Source organism: Rhinatrema bivittatum, chromosome 2 (genome assembly GCF_901001135.1).
Source record: "Rhinatrema bivittatum chromosome 2, aRhiBiv1.1, whole genome shotgun sequence".
Taxonomy (NCBI): Eukaryota; Metazoa; Chordata; class Amphibia; order Gymnophiona; family Rhinatrematidae; genus Rhinatrema; species Rhinatrema bivittatum.
Window position 1 is genome coordinate 507,927,781 of NC_042616.1, and position 22,873 is coordinate 507,950,653.

Consider the following 22,873-nt stretch of genomic DNA (forward strand, 5'->3'; position numbering starts at 1 on the left):
TAACTGACAACATACAGTATACATATTTTAGTTTCACAGAAACTAGAAAAAAACTATCATATATTAAACAAATACATAATATAGCGACAGAAATTCAATCCTTCAACTATAATATCATCCTCAGTCTGAACAAATTCACTACAAGAGAGAATATAACATAATTGCTCAACATTTCCCGCTGTCTCCTGAATTGCCTGAATACTCATTGACATCAAGTATTAGCTGTTATATGCACGACAAAGTAGAAACTCTTTAATTGACATTTTAAACTTTTTAACATCCTCCAGAGACCTAAATTCGAAAAGAATAAGATTCCATAATGTAGGTGCTGCTATGGAGAAAGAAGTCTTCCTTGTGCTAAACAATTGTGCATGACGAACAGAAGGAATCTCTAACAGATTCAATTGTGAAGATCTCAGACACCTTACCGGTTTGTAAATCCGCAGAAGTGCATTAAGCCAAAAAGCAGAGTCAGATGCAATAAGCTTATAAATTATTATACTGATCTTAAAAACTATGCGCTCATTAACCAGTTTAAAATTGTCCGTTTAACTTTCAAGGTTTACATTTAGCAAACACTGGCTTATCTTTTCAACTTAATTATTACATATCAATCTACTAGATCCTTTCATTCGTCTCAACTAGAATTGTTAAAACTCTCCTCTACTAAGGAAGTTGTTTTGGAACTTATGAAATGTCTTTCACATTTCTTGACCTTGCTACTCACATATGATTAGAAATTCAGGAAACATCCCCAAGTCCTGGCTATTTACAAAGGTCTATTAATGGTTTTGATTTGCAGATTTTAATATATTATATATATATATATATATATATATATATATATATATATATATATATATATATATGTTTGTATTATGCCAGTTTTATTTTTCATTGAATTATTTTGCTTTTTTTATTTTGATTCTTTTATTTTAATTTTACTATTGTATTTTAATCGTATATTCATTTATTTTTATTGTATTTTGTTTTATTTTTCTTGCGTGTCACATTGATAAGGTGTAAGAAATGATTCATCAAATACATGTTGTTTTAGTTAGGTGCTGCTTCCATTAAGAACCCAGGAATGTGTCAGCTGGTAGCTATTTGATGCTCTTTCACTTGTTCAGAAAGCTTCTAATGTCTTCTAGGAAGCCAATACCAGATAAGATTGGTCTGCCAGGGCTCTTGAATTCATGGATTTAAGGTAGCATGTAGAATGTGCCAACAGAAGGATGGGCTGCAATTGTTTTTTTTTTCTGACTAGACTGTACTTGCTTTGGAAATATGTTGATAGTGGTGTGAGTGTACTCCTGTGCAGGTACTGCAGTCAGTTTCCTGTAGTATGTATTGTTTGAGAGCTGTCTGTAGACCTTTTCTGTGTCCATAATTACCACAGAGCCTCCTTTGCTGGCTCGATAATGTTTTGTAGGGTTTTTTTATGGTAGCTTTTTCTAGCTTGTACATAATTTTCTTCTGTTTGCTGGAAAACTTGATTTGAAACATGCTAGCTGAATGTTTCCATCGTATCCTTTCCTTTCCCTTTGTCTTCCAGTGAATACATTTTGAGTTCTTAAGCCTGACTGAGTAGGATTTGTTGCAGACCCTGTAGCCTCTCTCTGAAATGGTTTTATCCTATCAATATGTTTATAAAAGTAAGGCATAAGTGGATCTGGTATTTTGCCTCCCATGGGCACTATTGTCCTCACTACCCCCAAGGAATGCTGGAAAACAAGGGATAGAAGATCTAAGCCACAGTCTTATAGCTTCATGTGGCAGTTCAGGGGTAGACTCTGTGGCAAGAATTTAATATTTCTGAAGCACATTGTCAAAAAGTTCCAACTTTTGTACTTGCCCCTTTCACATTGCTCCTCCCCCAACCTTCCCTTCTTACTCTCACCCCTTCCCAATCAGTTAATTTCACTCTGTCCTCCCCCCCCCACACTCATGTTCTCTCATCCACTTCCACTCCAGTCTGACCCTTACACCAAATTATCACTGCTCATGCTCCCCTTCCCTCCAGCCTCTCTGTGATTCACTCTTACCCTTATCATCCTTGTGCATGCTCTTACACCAGACCCTGTTGCCCATTCTGGCTCTCTAACACACACCTCCATTTCTCTCTCTAACCCTTTCCATTCCCTTTGCCAAACAGCCCAAGTTTGTATTTGCATATCTTCAGGGAAGTGGGGAAAACATGGGGTGGGGGTGTGGCATTCAGTCTTTCCCCCATGCCCAGCCCCCTCAGTATTTACCCCCCTTCTTCTCCTTTCAGCTTTCACCTCCTCCTCCTCCTCCCACCCTCAGCCCCTTGTAGACAGCTGAGTCCTGCAGCTCAGGAGTAGAGAGAGCTGGAGGCCCCCCACTGCTGCAGCCACTGCAGCCTTTCCCCCTTCCAGACCCAGGCAGAAGGCAGCATCTTGTGAGCGGGAGGCTGGATTAAGGGCAGACAGTAGCTATTCTCCGCCTCATCCCCCTCTCCCTCCCGTCTCTGCATGAAGGGAGGGGGAGGGACTAGATTAGGGAGCGGATGAGTTTAAATCTGCTCTGCTTTGTCCTTTCCGCCCCCCCCCCCCCTCCCCTCCTGTTCTTTGCCGATGCCTGGGAGAGGGGATGGATTAGAGCAAGAAGCAGAGGGCTGTTCTCCTGTGAGTGAGATTCAGTGCAACTTGGAAGGCAGCCAATCTTCAACTAGTTTGCCACACTAGGCGCAGGTTTTGTGTGTCTACTGGCAAATGAGGCCTGGATGGCCTCCAGGACAGAGGTCAAGATGGGTCTCACTAGAGATCTGAGCAAGCACAATATTACTGCCTCCTTTTCCCACACTGGCTATCCCTGATGTTATATTACTCTGATTAGCAATCTTTAGGTCATCTGAAATGATTTATGCAAGGTCCTGTTCCTTTCTGGCATTTTCCATTACAAAATATTTTAGAGTTTGAAAAATAATTAAAATATTCCTTCCACAGAGCCAATAGAGTATGCCCCACCACCTCCTTTTTACAAAGAGGGAGAGAGTGTATGTTGCACGATAAACAAATCTTTCCACCAGTTCTTAACTGGGGCTGGAGAATATTAATCTTTTGAGTTAAAGGTCTTAAAGCAGGGGAGATTGGTTAGACTTCAAATACAAATAAAGGCAGGGGTCAGGCTGGGTAACTTACTAAGTTAAACACATGACTTTATAAATACTGCTCTGCATTGACAAGTGAGGAAACTCCAAAACTGGCTGCTCTTCTGGGATTTATTATCTTGGCGGTTAGCATTTCATCAAGTGTTTATCTTGGCTGAGTTACTGGAGGAGAGTCTTGGCATATAGTTTGCTCTTGACTGCTTACTGCTGCTCAATATCGCTTCTAAAAGGAGCAAATGCACGCTTGTGTAGATTATTTTTTTCATTCATTTAGTTTTCCTTTTAAGATTTGGGGATGTCTAGGAACAGAATATTTATATGGGCAACAATTTTTTTTTTTTAAATGTCTTAAAAAAAAAAAACCACAAAAAAAACCAACTTTTTTTTTTCCCCACTTTGTTTTTGCCCTTTTGGGCTTCCAACACAGTGGCCCCTCTGTAGTAACAGTCCTGTGGCTAAGGGAGGCAAATGGCAAACCGGCATAAACTGATATGAGTGTACTTTTTTTTTTTTTTTTTTTAAACCAGCTAGTGCATGTCTGTCTTAAACCACAGCTGAGATGCTCTGTCTTGAGGGCAGGAGCCTTATCTTTGAGAGCAGAGCTCCTGTCTCACGCATGGCAGCATCACACTGGCCCATAAATACACTTTTAACATCACCTTTTACATTATTCTGGTGTGCACTGTTTGAACGTCTCAGCTACTGAAGTGCTAGCTATGCTTCTACAAAAATATTATGTAGATTTTAGGGCCAATTTTAGTTAAGGTGCACTGGGGTTTTTTTTTTTTTGGTTTTTTTTGGTTTGCAAATTTTACTTCACTGCAGACCAAGAGTAAAACTCCTTGCCTCAGGAATAAAGTTTCCCCATGCTAGTTTGGTGTGTGGGGCTTATCAGGCGCTCATGGTACGGGAGGACCTGCATGCCGGATTTATGCTTACAGAAGGTGATTGTGCACATGAATCTTCTCTTCCTCTCCTATTTTTAAATGTTTTTAAAATGCCCTCACCTTAACGTTTACCTTCCTGAGATAGGGATGGCCAGTCGGCTGGGAAGCTGCCGGTCCTGACCTTGGCCTGGCTGAATGGGTCTGGGCCATCTTCCATCTGGCGGGTAAATAGGCAGCTGCCACTGCTAGCACTGCAGTCTAGAGGCTGAAGCACAGCTCTGGGTTCTGTTCTAAAGCAGTGGACACCACCGGAAGGAATCCCAGCTGGGAGCCCGTGCTCATGTGAGCCTTCTCGTTCTAGAGAAGAGGGAGCAAGGAGAAGAACAAACACTGCTGGTATGTGTCGTGTCTCCATCCCTCTTTCTCCTCCTGCGTGATTCTTGCACACAAAACCAGCAGAAGCCACATTTTTTGTGCGCATAAAATTTTATATATGTGCAAAATGTGATTTCTGCTAGTTTCTATGCAGAAGGAGAGAAGGGGGATGGAGACGTTGATATACCAGCCTTGTGTGTGTTTGATTTTTTTTCTTGTTTTCTAGGTGTCTGAGAATCGCTCTCCTCCTATTTCCCTCCCCCCACTAAGTTTGTGCCCTCAGTAGATGTAAAAGGCTGAGCAAGTATAACTTGGGTTTGCATGCCTTTTTTTTGTACTGACTATGTGTTAGCATATCATTTGCTTACTGCACTGGAAGTTTATTTTTTATAGTGCCTGCCTTAAACTGTGCACTGAATTTCAGTGCACATTCTTAATGCACAGTTTATTATGTCAGCCAGTTTGTTAAATGGATCAGATTGACCCATTGTTTTCAGTTAATAGGTGGTGGTTTATCCACCTTATCCCTAGCTGATTAATCCAATTTGGAGGCTATAGGAAATTGGAGAGGATTGTGAATACTGGATTGTAGATAGGTGATGGTAACTAGATATAGAATATAGGTCTTAAAAGAATCTTTTTGTTCATGTATGTTCAGATAATAGAAATATAAAGAAATAACTAATGATTGTATTGACTTGTTCAGACAAGGCCTCAGTGTTTAGGCTCCATCTTAAGTGTAACTTGAGACCCAAAGTAGCATTAGAGCTGTCACTTTGCGCTTCCCAGCATTGACTTGGTGTTTAAATATTTTATGGGCATAATCAGTTTAGGTATTTAGTAGAATGAGCTATTGCTTGTTTGCTTTGTTATGCAAACTGGAAAATTTTTTTGTTAATATGGCAAACATTTTGTAAATTTAGAACATTCACAGATTTTAGCTGACTTGCAGCATTTCTAAATGCATGCGCTAGGACAGAAAACATTTTTGTAACTATATATATTACACACAATATATATTATTACACACAATATATGTCTATTGACATATATTGTGTGTAATAATGTTCTTAACAACTGTATCCTAAACAAGGATACATGCATGAAACTCTTGTAAATTTCCTTGTTTTGTGAAGGTGGGGAGAAGCATTTAATTGATAGCAATGAGTGTCAGACAGTGGCAGTTCAATAAAAGTTTAAATGTTTTAACAACCTTTTCCTTTGTTTTTTGTTTGTTTTTTTTTTCTCCTTGCTCCCTTCCCCACAAATCAAACAAACTCTCCATCCATCCAGTATTAACTAGCTTTTGGGAAGAGTGTACCTTGTTCCGTCTTTTGAATTGCTCAGGAGGCAGCGTCAAAATAGTTTTACTAAGTGGTGGCTTTCTTTTGTTTTGTACGGGGGAAAGCACTGATGGGAAGTACAAGCTACAGAGGCACTCGACTGGGGAAGAGCCAACAGAATGCTTGGCATCAAACCTAAATTGTTATCACATCATGCTTGTGAGGTTAAACAGTATTCCAGTTCTATTCCGAGTAAAGCTCTCACTTTGATTGGCATACTTCAGGTTTTTTTTCCCCTGTAAAAGAAAAATGGCGTGTGTGCCACATGCATTTTTTTCCCATGTTTTATTAGACCTGTGTGCCTTTAGTAAATAAGAGGAAAGCATTATGTTGGAGGTGTAGATGGGGCAAAGCTGTGAAAATATGAAAAAAAAAAATGAAATGGTCTTTGCTCCGACTAGAAATGCGTTCAAACTCTGAACACTTGGCAAAATATAGTTTTGCAAGTGTATTATATTTCTTATATAATTACTGATCGTCTGCATCAGAAGTCATGAGATGAGGCTTGAGAATCTAAATATTCATACCCCCCCCCCCCCCCCAGAGGAGAGGCAGGAGGATACGATACAGTTAAATACCTCGAGAAGCAAACCTTATTCAGTGGAAAGGAAGTTCCAGATCTAGGTTACAGTCTGAGCTCCAAGGGGCTAGACTTGGAACAGCATAAAAAAATGTTGTTTTCACAGAAGGTGTGGTTTATGCCTGGAATATCCTCTTGGAGGAGGTTGTGTCGTCAGTAACAGATAAGCACAGAGGGTGGAAACATTTGAATGGCCTGCATGGCGTATCAGTTAAAGCCTATAACGGCAGTGATATGACTGCATTGTGCTTCCGAGGTGCCAGTTAAAAACCCTATAATATAGTGGTTGGACTTTGAAAGGTTGGATGAGGGAAAAAGGTGTGGATGTTTGGTTCCATGTAAGAATTTATGTGCACATCTAGCCAACACAGACACATTTCTGCTGGGCAGACTGGAGGGCTGATTTGGTCTTTATTTACCATAATTTTCTATCTTACTGTAAATGGTGACTGATCCTAATTTGGGAAGAAAGAAATCTTTTAAGGTCAGTCTTTGCTTTGGAGCTTCAGTTCTGTATCCTTGTGGTGATTATAAGTTCAGATAGGCATAAAAAGTTTGAAAGCACTTGTCTTTCCTCATCTGATCATTCAGAATGTTTTGAGTTTTATAAACCAAAACCACTTTGGAGTGGCCATAGCTTGTGATAACGCCTGCATGAAAATCAGGTGAATTTGACAGCTACATGCAGGAAAAATTGCCTGTGTTAAAAATGTCCACTTTATAAACAGTTGTAACTCCAGAAGATTTTAAATATGTTTTGGGCTTTAATGTCTTTAAGAAAAATGTATGTATATGGTGTGATAAATTGTTTTAAATATTCATGGAAGGTAGAGTCTTAAATCTTCATGGAGTTGTTTCACATATCCTGTATTGCTCAGAAATCCTTTGGATACTCTTACACGTTAATGTATTTTTATGCTAATCAAGACAAGAGTATGGTTATTGCAGATTCATGTTTGCTTCTTTACATTATTCTTTTAAATTTTCTACCATTGACTTTCAAAGGGAATCCTTTGTATTATCTCTAAAATGAATAACTAGAAATATGAGGGTGGATCTAGCCATTCCATGGAATATCTCTAGTCTCTTGTGGAATGGTAGTTTGCTGCCTCACCATGAGGGCATCAGCATTTTGCAGATCAGTGTATGTCCAAGCAGCAGGATAAATATTTCTAGCTGGACCTAACCACTCTTAAGTGGGTGCAGTTTTATCTTTGGATGGAGAGGAAATTTAAGGGACAAGGTGACTAAAGATAATTCTTTTGGGTGGGTTTGACGATCCAAATAAACTCCAGAGAGAGAAAGCAAGGGTGTGCTGTTGGATACAGAGACAGCTTTAGGATTTTGGCTCTCCAGGCACTGTCGGTGCTGTTGCCCCTGTCACCTCCCACCCCCATCCTCTGAGGTTGAACAGCAGGGAACAGAAGAGGTCTTAAAGCGCAGTCCCCTGGTTTCCTATGGAATCTCAGGGGTAGAGCCTGTGGCAGAACTTAAAATATTCTGAAGCAAACAGCAAAATAAATTAGTTTTCCAGTATGTTTATTAGTGTAAGTATATTTTGTTTTAATTGTGAAGAAATGTGATCTCAAATATCTATACAGGGAGGAGACCTCAGGGATGGAGAGAGGAAGGGAGGGGGATCAGAAATAGGTTGAGAAGAAAGGGGGAGGAGAATGAGTAGGAAAGAGGATTAGGGATGGGAAGGATCTAGGGAAGAGGAGAGAGAGAGAGGGACGTTCTTGGATTGAAGTGGGAGAAGGAATAAAAGAAAGCTGCAGAATCTGGGGTTGGAATCCAAGATCAAGGGAAGGAGGATTTGAATTGTAGTGGGTAGGGAGGAGAGAAGGGAGATGTGTCTACCATGTTAGGTCCTGCCCCTCCTGGCATCCCCTCTCTAACATCCCAACCAATAGGACAAACACACTTGGCACCAATCCATTCTCTCTCACACAAACACTGCCCCCTACCCTTGTTCCCCTCTCTCTTATACTCCCCTGTCAATCCTCCTCTCATCCCACAGCCTCTTGAACCACACTCCAATAGCTCTACTCAACCTCTCCTTATCTCCCCAAAATGATCCCCCTTTGTTCTGTCTGCTACAGGCTCATTCCCCCCTCCTCTCCTGTTCCCAGCACTCTACCTGGAGGGATGGGGCTGTTCTCTGCTGCGTGAGATTCAGCACAATTGAAAGGCAGCAAATCTTCAGCCAGCCTGCTGCTCCTCCCTCCCCCCGATTTTTGCTGCCCTAGGCACCAGCCCAAGTGTGTCTATTGATAAATCCAGGCCTGGTTGGGCAGTGTCGTAGTGCAGCACTAAGTGAATTTTTGTGGAATTGGGAGTAGTGGTGTAAGGTTAGGTATCCACACGCCTAAATTTTGGTAGGTAAAAATAGAAATATGGAAAAAAAAAATGGACCGGTTTTGCTCTCAAGTCTTAAAGCAAGAAGCCTTCAGTTTTCACAAATGGATTAGCACAAAAAAAAAGGGGGACAGATTTCCAAGCTGCTCTGAGGGAGTAGGACGATGAACAGATGGGCAAGGGGGTTCTCTAGTCTCTGAGGGGGAGACAAACTGGGAAAATTGATAATTTCCCACTGAAGAAAATAGAGCTGTTTTCTAAGCAAGAGAGGATCGCAGGTGGTGTACCTCTTCTACTTCAGGACAGTATTGACTGTAGTAGAAACGATAATACAGGAATGAGACATACACACGTGTGCAGTTACCCCAAATAGACATGCCCCTGTATAAACTACCATATTTTTCCTCCATAAGACGCACTTTTTTCCCCCCCAAAAGTGGGGGGGAAATGTCTGTGCATCTTATGGAGCGAATATTAAAAAAACAAAAACAAACAACTAACTACAACCAATGTTTGTTTTGTCCCCATCCCAACCCTTTAAATTTAATTAACTACAACCCCCCCCCCCCCCCCCAAGACTTGCCAAAAGTCCCTGGTGGTCCAGCGGGGGTCCGGAGCGATCTCCTGCACTTGGGCTGTCGGCTGCCAGTATTCAAAATGGCGCTGATAGCCTTTGCCCTTACTATGTCACAGGGGCTACCGGTGCCATTGGTTGGCCCCTGTCACATGGTAGGAGCAATGGACGGCCGGCGCTCCATAAGACGCACAGACATTTTTGGGGAAAAAAAAGTGCATCTTATGGAGGAAAAATACGGTAGGGTTGGGATGTGGAATGGGGACAAAAAAAACATTTTATGCCCTACCGTAATTTGCTCCATAAGAGGCACAGAAGCCCGGGAACAGAGCTGGTTTACCACACTGTTTTTATTTATTTATTTATTTATTTATTTTTTATGCTCTGAGTCCTAGGTGCGTCTTATGGAGCGAAAAATACAGTAATATGTGTAGTTTAAGGTTTAAATTTAATTCTGAGTGTGTCTCTGTTTTCCAGGAAAGTAATCGCTACTGTTGGATTCCCACCCGCATCAGTTACACTTATTTCAATAAAGAGGACTTTTTTTTTTTCATACTAATGCAATTAGGGATTTACATTGATGTGCAATTAACCCTAATTGTAATAATTGACTGATTTTAATCCTATTGCAAGTCATTCACAAGCTAACATAAAATACAAGTAAATTTGATTAAGCATATCTACTCTAAACAGTGTTAAATAACATTAACAACTCCACAACATTAATATAGACAGAGACCCAGCAGCAAGATGGGGCTATCCAGTCTTGTATCAGGTGCCACGTATAGGATTATCTACATTTTGGCATGAGGCTATATGTCCCCCCAATACAAAGAGCGAGTTTGATCTCTGAAATCCAGAGTGGCAGCCCTGAGGGATACAAAGCAGACAGAAGGATGTAGAGAAGGCTTTCAGTCCCAACTCCAGTCTGGCAGCTCCTGTGATGTACTGGAGGAGCTAGGTCACCTGGAAGGAGACCATCACCTTGTGTGGCAGGAAGTGATCCTGTAGCTTGAACTTGCTCTCCAAGTGTTGAGGTATCCTCTTCTATCAAGGATGTGTCTCCAGGGCATGTGTCCAGAAGGGAAAGGTTAGGTCTGCTGTTATAGAAAGTAGATAGCTGAATGGTGGTGGGTGTGAGGATCGCTTGGTAATTTTCTTCCCTAATGCAAATGTAGTGGATCTCATGGATTGCCGAATGCACATGATCCCAGAGGCAAGCTGAGCTTTGGAGTCTCAATGTATAGATGAGATGATGGTAAAGAAAAGAGGGCTTTATATTTGATAGGAACTAGGGAACATTTAGGGAACCTGTTCTGATGGGAAAGGCTCCACTTTAACCAGGGTGGAACCCGGCTGCTGGCGCTAACCTTTCAAAAATAGATAGAGAAGCTTTTAAACTAGATCATGGGGCAACAGTCGCCTGGAAACCCATGGTTTGGAAGCAAGTATCTTCAAAGGATACAGTCAAAAAAAATGAAGTTAGAATACTGTGTGCAATTCTGGTCACTGCATCTCAAAAAAGGATATCGCTGCACTGGAGAAAGTGCAGTGAAAGGCGACCAAAATAAGGGGCATGGAACAGCTGCCCTATGAGGAAAGGCTAAAGAAGTTAGGGCTGTTCAGTTTGGAGAAGAGATGACTAAGGAGGGATATGATAGAAGTATACAAAAGCATGAAAGAACTTAATGTAAATTGGTTATTTACTCTCTCAGATAATAGAAGGACTGGGGGCACTCCATGAAGTTAGCAAGTAGCTCATTTAAAACAAATTGACGATCTGGAATTCATTGCGCCAGAGGATGTGGTTACAGCAGTTAGTGTAACTGGGTTTAAAAAAGGTTTGGATAAGTTCCTAGAGGATAAATCTATAAACTGCTATTACTGTAATTAATAAGCAATAGTAGCTTGTGATTTATCTAATGTTTGGGTACTTGGTACTTGTGACTTGGATTGGCCGCTTGTAGGAAACAGGATACTGGGCTTGATGGACCCTTGGTCCAACCCAGTATGGCTTATCTTATGTTCTTATCCCGATAGAGGCTGTGGTAATGGTTGAAGTATCCCAGGCATAGTTAAATAAAGAGCATACAGATATGAATGACTCCAAACTGCTTGTGTCATCTGCTAATAAGTAGACTGAATACAAATAAAAATAGAAATACAAATTAAAAAAACATTTTAAAATGTCTGTATGCAAATGCCAGAAATCTGAGGAATAAGATTGGCATGTTAGAGTGTATGGCAGTTAATGAAGATATAGGTATAATAGGCATCTCGGAGACATAGGAGGAGGATAACCAGTGAGAGACTGATACTGGGGTACAAATTATAGTGACATGATGGGGCAGATCAGATTGGTGAGGGGGTGGGGGGTGGCATTCTGCCAATGATTAAATATAAAATAGTCCAGAGAAGTAAATAAACAAATTAATCTTGCTCGATTTTTCTGCTGAAATAAATATATTAAACTTTTACTTGTGCCTAAAAACACTATCCTTATTAAATTTTAAATTTTTCTTAGATGAGACAAAAACACAAGGGGTTCTTGGAAATGCTACAATAAATTATCGCTGTGTTTTATGATGGCCCACATTAAATTCATGTTGTATTTCCAAGAATCCTTTGTGATTTGTGTTGTCTAAGAATATTTTTAAAAGTATAATTTTTTTTATTTCAGCAGAAAAATAATGCGTGAGATTACTTTGCCAAGGATGGCATAGATTTAAGCAGGAGAAAAGTTCTGCAGGGAACAAACTGTACTCTGGAATCTTTATGGGGAGAAAGTCCAAGTGTGACCAGGAAACCCTGTAAAATGCTAATAGATTAAACAGGCTAATAAAACTCGTTACACAGTGATAATGGGAGATATCAGTTACCAAAGTATTTGATGGGGTAATTGTCACTTAAAGACATGCTAGGGAGCTAAAGTCCTAGATGTCAAAATGATTGCTTCATGTCGCAGCTAGTCATGGAACTGATGAGGGGAGAGCTACTTTAGACCTAGCTCTCAAGCTGAAAGGGCAAAAGTGGTGGATGTGCTTGGCAATAGTGATCATGATGCAATTAAATTTGACATAATCATTTGAGGGCAGATATGAAGCAAAACTACTAGGGATGTGCATTCGTTTCATACGTTTCCTATACAAGCATGTAATATGAAACAAATGCGCATGTAATGGGAAACGTATTAAACGAATGAAACGAATGCACGTCCCTAAAAACTACTAGAGTAGCATTTAACTTTAAACAGGGAGAATCTGTTGAAATGATGTAATTGGGAAAAATACTAAAAGGGGGCGGTTGTCACGGTTAATTTTTTTTTTCATGAAGCATGGGCAGTATTTGAAAGTACCAGCTTGGAAGCCCTAATAAAATGTATTCCATGCACTAAATGGTTGCAGGAAGCATGGTTTAATGGTGTGGGTGAAAGAGACAGTTAAAGACAAAAGACCCAAATGAGGCAAACAGGGAAGAGCATAAACACTAGAAAATTAGATCTAAAATAGTAATAAGGCAAGTCAAGAGAGAATTTGGAAAAAAAAGCTTGCCACAGAGGTAAAAACTATGAACTGTTTAAAGTACATTAGAAGCAAAGAGCCTGCGAGGAAGTCAGACTGCTAAACAGAGGAGTAAAAGGGGTACTCAAGGAAGACAAGGAACCAACAGACAAACCGAATGAATTCTTTGCCTCAGTCTTTAAAGAGGAGGATGTTGGGCATATCCACACCAGAAATGTTGTTTGGTGATGATTCTGAGGAACTAAAACAAATCAGTGTGAAACTGGAAGATGTATGGATCAAATAGATTTAAAAAAAAAATCATGTTTGGATGGTATTTGCCCCAGAGTTCTGAAAGAACATGAAATTGCAATCCTGTCGCTAGTAATCTGTAACCTATTATTTAAAGCAGCCACAGTACCTGAAGACTGGAGGATGGCCAATGTAATGCCAGGTTTTTTTTAATTTTAATTTTTAAAGGGCTCCATGATCTGGGAAACACTAGTCCGGTAAGCCTGATGTCTATTCTTGGCAAAATGGTAGAAGCCATCTTTAAAAACAAAATTGCTGGTCATATAGGTAGATGAGGTTTAATGGGGAAGAGTCAACCTAGTTTTAGTAAAGGGAAGTCTTTCCTTGTCAATTGGTTAGATTTTTTTTTTAAGGTATAAATAAACATGTTGCTAAAGGTGAACCGTTGAAATGTATTTAGATTTTCAGAAGGCATTTGACAATGCTCCTCGTGAGACTCAGAAAATGAAAAGGGGATAGGAGGCAATGTCCTATTGTGAATTGGTAACCAGTTAAGACAGGAAACAGAGCAGGGCTATTTTAGAGAAAGGACAATAATAGTCAAGTGCTGTTTTTAACATTTACTATCTGGGAAAAAAGAGGAAGCAGTGAGTAATGTGATCAAATTTTGCAGATGACACAATTATTTAAAGAAGTTAAAACTTCAGCAGATTGTAAGGAATTGCAGAAGGACCTGCAAGATTAGATTGGGAATCTAAATGGCAGATAAAATTGAATATGAACAAGTGCAAAATGATGCACATAGGGAAAAATCCCAACTACAGGTACATAGTTCTGGGCTCCTATTAGGAATCACCTCCCAGGAAAAGGACCTAAAAGTCCGTGTGGAGAATATCTTTAAATTCTCGACACAATTGGGCCGATACAGTAAAGCGCGGCCGTGGTTACCTGGTTTTTAACCCGATTTGGACGTGTAAGGCGTACCCGCGATTCAGTATCTGTTTTTACGCGTTGTTACCGCTTGCCCGCCGCATGTATATGATATGTTAATGATCAGATTAGCTATTCACTCCGAGACAGTAATGTGCACCCAAATTATCGCCCTTTTAACCAGCTTATTTACCGCGTCTTTAACCTGAATATTTACCGCCTACCCTGTCCCTGGCGTTAGATGGGAGCCGCGCCAGGCTAGGGTTAAACTGTACGTCTCTGAGGCTCCGGACATGGACGCCTCTACGGACACCAGAGAGATGGGCGTCCTGAGGCTCCAGGGTCCAGCGGATACATGAACGCCTCTAGGGACATCTCTACGGATGCCTATAAGGAGCCTTCCTCCTGCGTCTAGAATAAGGCTATAGTAGATGCCAAAATAACGCATAGCTGAGTTGAGAATACAAACTTGAGAATACACAGTGTTGCAGATCCATGTATGTACTGTTAAATAATTTTTGTGTGCTGCCAGTCAAACTGTACACCAGAGAATCCACAGTGTGGCATATGCATGTATGCACTGGGAAACTTGGACATCCGGCCGGACGCTCAAGGCAGCGGGGCCTACAGGCGGGAAGGTCCATGAACGGAAGCCGCGACCTCAGACGTCCAAAGTCGCAGCGTCCGTTCATGGACCTTCCCGCCTATATCTGGGCGACCATGATCGGAAGCACCGCTGCCTTGAGCGCCCGGCCGGACGTCCAAGGACTCAGCTTGGACGTCCAGCCGGGCGCTCAAGGCAGCGGGGGTCTGTAGAAAAGAACCATCCACTTACCTGGTGGAATGACATTTCAAATGACATTTCAAATGACATTTGAAATGACAGGTACCAGTGCACCCTGGATACTGTATAGGCGCTGCATACAGCTCTATACAGTAAAATGGATTGCGAACGCCTACCGCTTCATTGACGCGCATTGGATGCCGCTTGGATTTGCGTCTAATTTGAATACTGAATTGAGCGGTATGTGAACCAAAATATGTGCGCAGCAAACGAGCGGGCGCCCAGCACTGCCACACTGTTTCTTATGCGTCCTTACTGTATCGGCCCGAATGTGTGGCAACAGTTGAAAAAAAGCAAATAAGAATGATGTGAAAATGAATAGAGAATAAAATGCCTCTGTATGGATCCATAGTGCGACCGCATCTTAAGTATTTACAGTTCTGGTCATCCCATCTCAAAAAACATATAGCAAAACTAGAAAAGGTACTGAGAAAAGCCACAAAAATTATTTGTTTACAACGTGGCTAAACAGATTAGGGCTCTTTAGCTTAGAAAAGAGAATTGAGATGGGACAGGGTAGTTTATAAACTGAGTAGTGTAGAACAGGTAAATAGGAGACAATTATTTACCCTTTCAAATAATACTAAAACAATGGGACAACCAGCAGATTTAAAACCTCATAGGAAATATTTTTTTTTATTCAGCAAACAATCAAGTTATAGAATCCATTGCCAGAAGATGTGATCGGGGCAACTAACTATGGGCCGATACAGTAAAGTGCGTTCCAGTGGAGCGCACTGTTAGCCTGGGTTTGGCGCGCATTTTTGACATGCTAGCTTTACCCCTTATACAGTAAGGGGTATTAGCGTGTCGAAAACACGCGGCCTACCCCCCCCCCCACCCCGAAACTAATAGTGCCTGCAACATGCAAATGCATGTTGATTGGCCTATTAGACATTCCCGCGCGATACAGAAAGCAAAATATGCAGTGAAGCCGCACATTTTACTTTCAAAAATTAAACCTGCCCCAAGGCAGGCGCTAATTTCGGCCGGCACCAGGAAAGTATATATTAAGTTGGAGGCCCCAAAAATTAAAAAAAATTAAAAAAAAAAAATGTTAAATGTGCCTGTGGGTCTGAAGACGGATGCTCAATTATGCCGGTGTCCATTTTCCGAACCTGTGGCTGTCAGCGGGTTTGAGAACCGACGCCGGAAAAATTGAGCGTCGGCTATCAAACCCGCTGACAGCCGCCGCTTCTGTCAAAAAGGAGGCGCTAGGGATGCGCTAGTGTGCCTAGCGCCTCCTTTTACCGTGGGCCTTCATTTAAATACTTGATCGCGCACCCAGGAGAGCGGGCGCTTGCCTCGGAGCGCCCGGCTCTCCTGCGGGTTTTACTGTATTGGCCCGATAGTGGAGTTTAAAGGATTTGGACACATTCCTAGAGGGCTAGACTTGGAAAAGTCATCATTTATCTCTGAGTAAGTAGCAAGAAATAGATCTACTTTTTGGGATCTGCTGGAGACAGGATGATTCATGGATCTTGGTCTGACCCAGCATGGCATATCTTATATTCTTTTGGATGACTGAACTGCTTTCATGAAAACTGAGCAAGAGTAAATTAGTTGAAGATTGTTTTCAGGCCAAATAATGCAACTCTATTTTTGAATGGATCAGTTATGTGGGTTACAAAGAGAAAACATTAATTTGAGAAGGACAGTTGACTTTTCCCATCTAGATCTTAGTTGTCCCTACAGAGGACCCTGATGAATTCTGTAAGATCTGATCTGTCTCTTACCAATGTACTGCAGTTAGGGAAATGTATGTGGGGGACGCAAGGTAACAGCTATTGAATTAGTACAAGTTTGAAATTGTAAACAGTAACACCAATTATGAAAGCTTTGTTTAAGTCTTGATTGGTGCTACTGCTCGCAAGTTTCAGATTTGTGTTAATTCAACACCGTTTTTTTTTTTTGTGACTGCAATTAGTGTAATCAACTGTGGAAAAGAAATATTTTTTTGTCTTACTGATGGTTCTCATGAGCTGATTCTGTTGTCCAGCCAAAGAGCCTCACAGTAATAATGCTGTTTCACTTTTGGCTGCTCTCCCCTTCACTCAGACTTTCACTCTGAGGTTTTATTGTCCAGCTGAACCTGAAGAAACTCCATCTATTGCAGGCAATGGCATAGGCCAACTGCTTAGTCATCGGCAAATAAGTTATGTGGGGTGTGTGCTGTTTCTGCTCTTTGGCGCTCTGGATATGGTTTTGCATATCCATACTCCCTTCTGCCTTTTCAGAGTATGAGGCGTATTACATAGCTATTTGATTCATTAGTGAATTTCATGGATTCAATACCTAGCCAAGTTGATAACATTTGGGTTCAGCTAAGCCTACTCTTATGTTGTATTTATAGTGCTATATTTTAAATAATGTCTGATGGTCCTGGGGGTTTGCTCTCCTTGCGTTACAGGATTCACCAGTGGTGTCTTAGACTGCCTTTGCCTTAGCTGTCAGTTGCTAATCTGGGCTTTTTTTCCCCTTCGTTCTATTTGATGTTTGGCAGTGTTAATATTCAATAGACTCCCTCTGGGTTTGGTTGTAGAAAATTGTATTCTTCATTGGAAAGATGTTTAGATTGTAGAATACAAATGCTTCTAATGTATCTTGCCTGCATTTTTTTATTTGTGCTAAACGTATCAGCTTTTGTGTGGGGGAAGGAACAGTAGATACTGCATAAACATGGAGCAAATATGTCTATCCATCACATAATGGACAGTAAGCAATGCATCAAGGAGTGTGAGGAGAGAGGACATCAGAAAGGGGAGTGTAAACCATTAGGTCATCTATCTTTTTTTTTTCTTCTGCCCTGCAGATTTTATAGTCTAAAGGAGTAACCGAGAAAAGACAAATAATAATGTGGGGAAGGAGCTGGTAAATCAATAGAGGGAGTTTGCTGGCCAGATGAGGTAGAAGGACCTTCAGAGTGTGGGATGATATTAAATTTGGGGATATAAAATATTGAGAATTTTTATATTTTATTTCCCTATTTCTAATCTCATCCCATATTAGCAGGGCTAGGAAAAAAAAAACCTGGGCACCAGGATGTGCAGGCAACTAAAATCTGGTTCTGCTGGACCCAGGCAGAAAGAGCCGCTGACGAGCCCCAAGGCCAGGAGATGCTGCTGGGGTAAAAGGGCTGGAAGGGAAGGGGGACAGCAAAAAATAAGCCTCATTCCTTTAAAAAAAACAAAAAAAACAAAAAAAAACAACCTAGAATTATTTTTTTTGCCCTTGTACCTACAAATTTTAGTTGTTAGCTAAGTTTTCTACACACTTTTCTACCCTATAATGGTCATAGAGGCATCAACTGGCATGCACCAAACATAAACTGCGGTGTACATACATTATATAAAATCAGTTACGATCACTTTTAAAGCCGCTGGTGCATACATTAAGCAGCAGCAGCAGCACACTCGCATTTAGTTAGGTGGTACATCTAAAAAGTAATATAAAAAACCCCATGCCCTACTCATACTGGGCCGGATTTTCAAAAGGTTACGCGCGCCGGGCCTATTTTCAAAAGGCCCGGCGACGCGCGTAACTCCTGGGGTTTAACTAAAGGGGCAGTCTGGGGGGCGGGATGTGGGCGGGGTCAGAGGCTCCAGGCACAGCGGCCATTAATACATTCCTTGCTGCTCATCCCAGGGTTAAGCAGTACATTTTCCCCAAGTCCACCTTAATTGTTTATGGACTTTTCCTCCAGCTATCTGCACCAGCCTCCCCCCCTTCCCCTCCTGTTTCCTGCACTGCAGGCAAAATCCTGGGAACAAAGCTGAAAGCTTAAGTCCAGTCAGAAGTGTTGACATGGTGAAGTTCACTTAACCCCCCCCCCCCCCCCCCCCCATAAAACCAAACATAGTAGAAACCATGGTGAACAGTAGTACTTGATGTGTCACTTTTTGTGCACTAAAATTGCTGATGGCATGGAGTTGGTTTAGTTTTCAGGACCCTGTGTTTTGCTGAGACTGCTGCTCTGCTTTGCTGGCACTCTAGGCGCTTGCCTAGTCTGCCTCATGGTTAAACCCGCCCTGTCTGTAAGCACAGGGATATATTACGATATATTATCATTCAGTACCTAAATCATGATGGATAAAAGTCTGCCTATAATACTAATTTAATTTGAATTTGGCTTGTTGAATTTGCTTTATGTAATTATTTCATATACCACAAACTATCTGCACACAATTCAAACTTTGTGTTGTCTTGCAATCAGATTGTTAACCAAAGTAGTCATTGGATTAAGACTGATCTTTTCATAAAAGTGCTCATGTTTGTAGAAATTGATCTGTTTTATGTTTCTTGGCTTAGACCTTTTTTTTTTTTTTTTTAAATGTTGTTCAGTTGTAAAGATGTTGGTTTCCCTTGTTTTTGTATTACTTCAGGATGACAGTGATGGGATTCCATGGTCTGAAGAGAGAGTGGTACGAAAGGTGCTTTATCTGTCTCTCAAGGAGTTCAAGACTGCACAGAAGAGACAAAGTGATGGCATTAATGGGAGTTTCAAAAATCCAAATGGTAAGCAAGACTATTTTATCTACTGGCACATGCTGTCTAGTGGAATGCCTGCGGGCCTGGATTTATCAATAGCTGCACTAAACCTGTGCCTAGAGTGGACAAGATCTGAGGGTGGCAGGCTTGCTGAAGATTTGCTCTCTTCCAGCTGTGCTGAATCACACTCAGCAGGGAGCAGGCCTCTGCTTCCTGAGCCCCTTCTAGGCAGGATGCAGGGAATAACAGGGGGGAGGGGGTGATCCTGGAGCAGACAAAGCAAAGAGTGGCTCTGCTTCCTAATCCAGCCTCCTCCTCCTCCCCTGCTGTCATGGAGGGACAGAATTGGAAGGGGTGGGCCTGGAGCAGATAGACTATTGGAGATCTCTGTATCAGGGTTGCCCTAGCGAAACTTGTGGGGACTTCAGCTTCTCTTGAATGAGACTCTCTCAAGGGCACTGTGAAGATTGAGTCATCATCCTTAAAAGTGCCACTAACCGAGGAGGCTCACCTAATACAGGAATGCAAGAATTTCTCAAGTCTGCTAGAAAGCAAATGACCAGCAAGAATAGCATAATATTTGGCTCCCCCTTTCCAGATCAGAAAAGCTTTCACAATCTGGCAGTCCTGCCTTTTGAAATCACTTTCTCCTTCACCGAACTTCCCTGCTCAGTGCAGCAACTTTATTAAAAAAAAAAAAAAAAAAAGTCCCACTCCAGACATTCCCACGGAGACTCATTCACCCCCTCCGCCCCCTTTTCTCTTCTGCCCCCAAACCCACTATTTCTGCACCTCTGCTGTAGAGAGTAAGACAGGTGAGCAACCACTTAGTTTTTAGAAAGAATATCAAGGCCTGTTTTACCCAGGAAACTGGGAGGATTTTAATTCTCACCCAAGTTCTGATAACAGACCAGTGTTGGATTACTTTTATGGAAGGGGTTATTAGCTGGTTTGTTTTGAGAATTTTGTTGTTGTTGTTGTTGTTTTTGTCTTTTGGGGGTCATTCAAAACTTGCATTTGTGAGGCTATGGATTACTGCTGCTGTTTTACCTCTGCAGTTAAGCTTATGTATTTTATGTATATTAATGGGGGTAATTTTCAAAGCCGTTCATGCATAAACCGTGTTTGTGTGTGTAATTTGCTTGATATAAAATTGTACGGGAATTTCAGGCATAAGTGTATGTGTAACCTGATTTTGTGTAGTTTTTTGAACACTAAAAATTGGCATTTCAGGGGCAGAGTTGAGATGTATGTGCATATTTAACTTTTCTGCAAACTTTTTAAAATCAAAAGTAATGTCCTGTAAAGTGTAGGTATGGGTTACTTTGAAAATAATCCCGAAGAACATGCACAAAGCAAACTTGTGTGCATAAGTTCATTAAAAAAAAAGATGTGCATAACGTGTGTGCTTTGGCAAGGCATAAATTAACGCAGGTTCCTGTAAAATTTATGAATTATTGTATTGTGACAGTTTTTGGTGTTCTGTTTTTTTTTTTTTATGGGACTTTATTGATTTCAGTATTGTATGTATGTATATTTATTATATACCACCTTAATCATAAAGTGGAAATATGGTCAAATATTAATGAATAGCCGTCCAGCAGGATGGGGCTATCCAGGCTTTTGTACAGTATGCCCCATGCAAGGTAAGCTGCCTGTTGGGGAGTTTCTGTGCACCTATTGTAAAGCTCTCATTGAACGAGTATATGGTCTCTGAAGGCTAAGGTAGCAGATCTGGAAGCTGAGGCAGGCAAAGGTTTACAGAGGAGACTTTTAGGGACATAGAACAGTCTTACCCTCTTTGGCTGCCCCTGTGTTGCTTTGGAGGAGCAGGATCATTAGGAAAAAGAGCATCACTTTTTGGCATGGCAGTAAGCAGTTTTGTAATTGGAACTTGCCGTCTAGGCAATGTGTTATCCACCTGGCACTGAGAATGTTTCCCCAGGAGGGTAGGCATAGGATTACAGTTGGCAATTCAATCATCAGGAATGTAGATAGGCAGGTAGATGGTGTTCTTGGGTATCACTTGGTACCACGTTCTTCCTCTCAGCTGTTATTAGATACTCGTCAGAGATAAAGGTGAAGGAAGCGGTGACCCAGATCTGGGGCCACCATGTGACACTCCAGCTGCTCTCCACTGGCACTCAGGACTTGTCCTCTTCAGCCAGGAGACCATAAAGGTTTGGGCCCAGGAAGTCCTCCTTCACCAGAAGAGGTAGTATCCTCTGCCCCCTCGTTCCCGTCAACACCACCAGGCCCCTCGTGGCTGTCCGTGGCAACAGAGGGCCCTCTATCCCCAGCCCGCGCCTCAGTCAAGTGAAAATCAAAGCGTGACCTCTTAGGCAGGCACTTATAGCAGAATAGTATGTTCTTTGGGTTCAAAATTGGGATGCCCAGCACCAAAGTGCATACTGTTCTGCTGTAGGTGCCCACCTCGGAGAATTTATGCTTTGATTTTGCTTGCGTACCTTGCCAAAATGGCTTTGCATGCAAGACTGGCGCAGTACATCCCAACTTTTAACACAGCCTCGTATGCAAGGCCAGTTTGGCAAGGCATGGCAAGTAAAATTAAGGCATGAGCTCTCTGGGCAGGCACCTACAGCAGAATAGTGTTACTCTTATGCTGTGGATCACAACTTTGGCCACAATCTCCAACCATAAGGGACAATATGTAGCAGTTTCCAGCATTACTGCACTTTTTTCTGAATTCCATATTTTAGTGCAGGTTTTCACTTTATTCATGTTTTTAAGCATGGTTTTCCATTTAAACCTTTTTTTTTTTTTTTTTGCATGCTATCTGCTTACTACATCCTATGTTACATCCTATGTAAATGCATCTTTTAAAATGTGGGAGTAAAAGAAATCCATGCTAAAAAAAAAAATAGCACGAGTAGTTTTATTACATGAACACAGACTCTCACCAAATATAGCTTAAATGACCATGCATTAGAAACACAACTATGCAGCCAAAGACTGAATTCTTCTTTGCTCTGCTGTCCACTCCAGACTTACTCTTCCCTTCCTGCAGCTGCCTGGGAGGGTACAGCACAAAGCAGAGGGTTATTCTGTTACCTGCAGAGCCCTCTATATCCCTGTAATGAGCCCTCTGCTGTGCAGAGGTGGGGCGGCTGCTCCTTTTGTGTATAGTGGCCCTGGGACACTTCATGAAACTTTGTAGCAGATTTAAAACAAATTCTAGAGTTTTTTTTTCAGTCTGTGCATAATTGAATTATGGAATTTGCTCCGAGAGAGTGCAGTCAAAGCTAGTAATTCAACTGAGTTTAAAATGGTTTGGATATTGTAAAAAGTCTGTTAACTATTTAGCCGAATAGCCAACGGCTTCAGGGAGTGAGTAGCATGGAATTGGCTTTCCTATTTGTAATTCCCTGGGTACCTACAAGTGATCTGGTCTGGCCATTGTCAAATAGGATACTACTTGTATGTGTGTGCCTATGAAAGACAGATTGGGAGCCTGCTCGAGTGTTTGTATGCTTGTGAGAGAGATTGGGAGCCTGCTCGAGTGTTTGTACGCCTGTGAGAGAGATTGGGAGCCTGCTCGAGTGTTTGTACGCCTGTGAGAGAGAGAGAGATTGGGAGCCTGCTTGTTTG

At 41.5% G+C, this 22,873-nt stretch overlaps 1 protein-coding gene across 1 annotated transcript in view; it reads left to right on the forward strand.

Annotated features, from left to right (window-relative positions):
• The window catches only part of JARID2 (jumonji and AT-rich interaction domain containing 2), a 585,747-nt gene that overhangs the window by 232,750 nt on the left and 330,124 nt on the right, over nt 1–22,873 (forward strand). Inside the window, 1 exon segment of the mRNA XM_029590689.1 lies at nt 19,159–19,291. Within this exon segment, the coding sequence (XP_029446549.1) occupies nt 19,159–19,291 (133 nt within the window).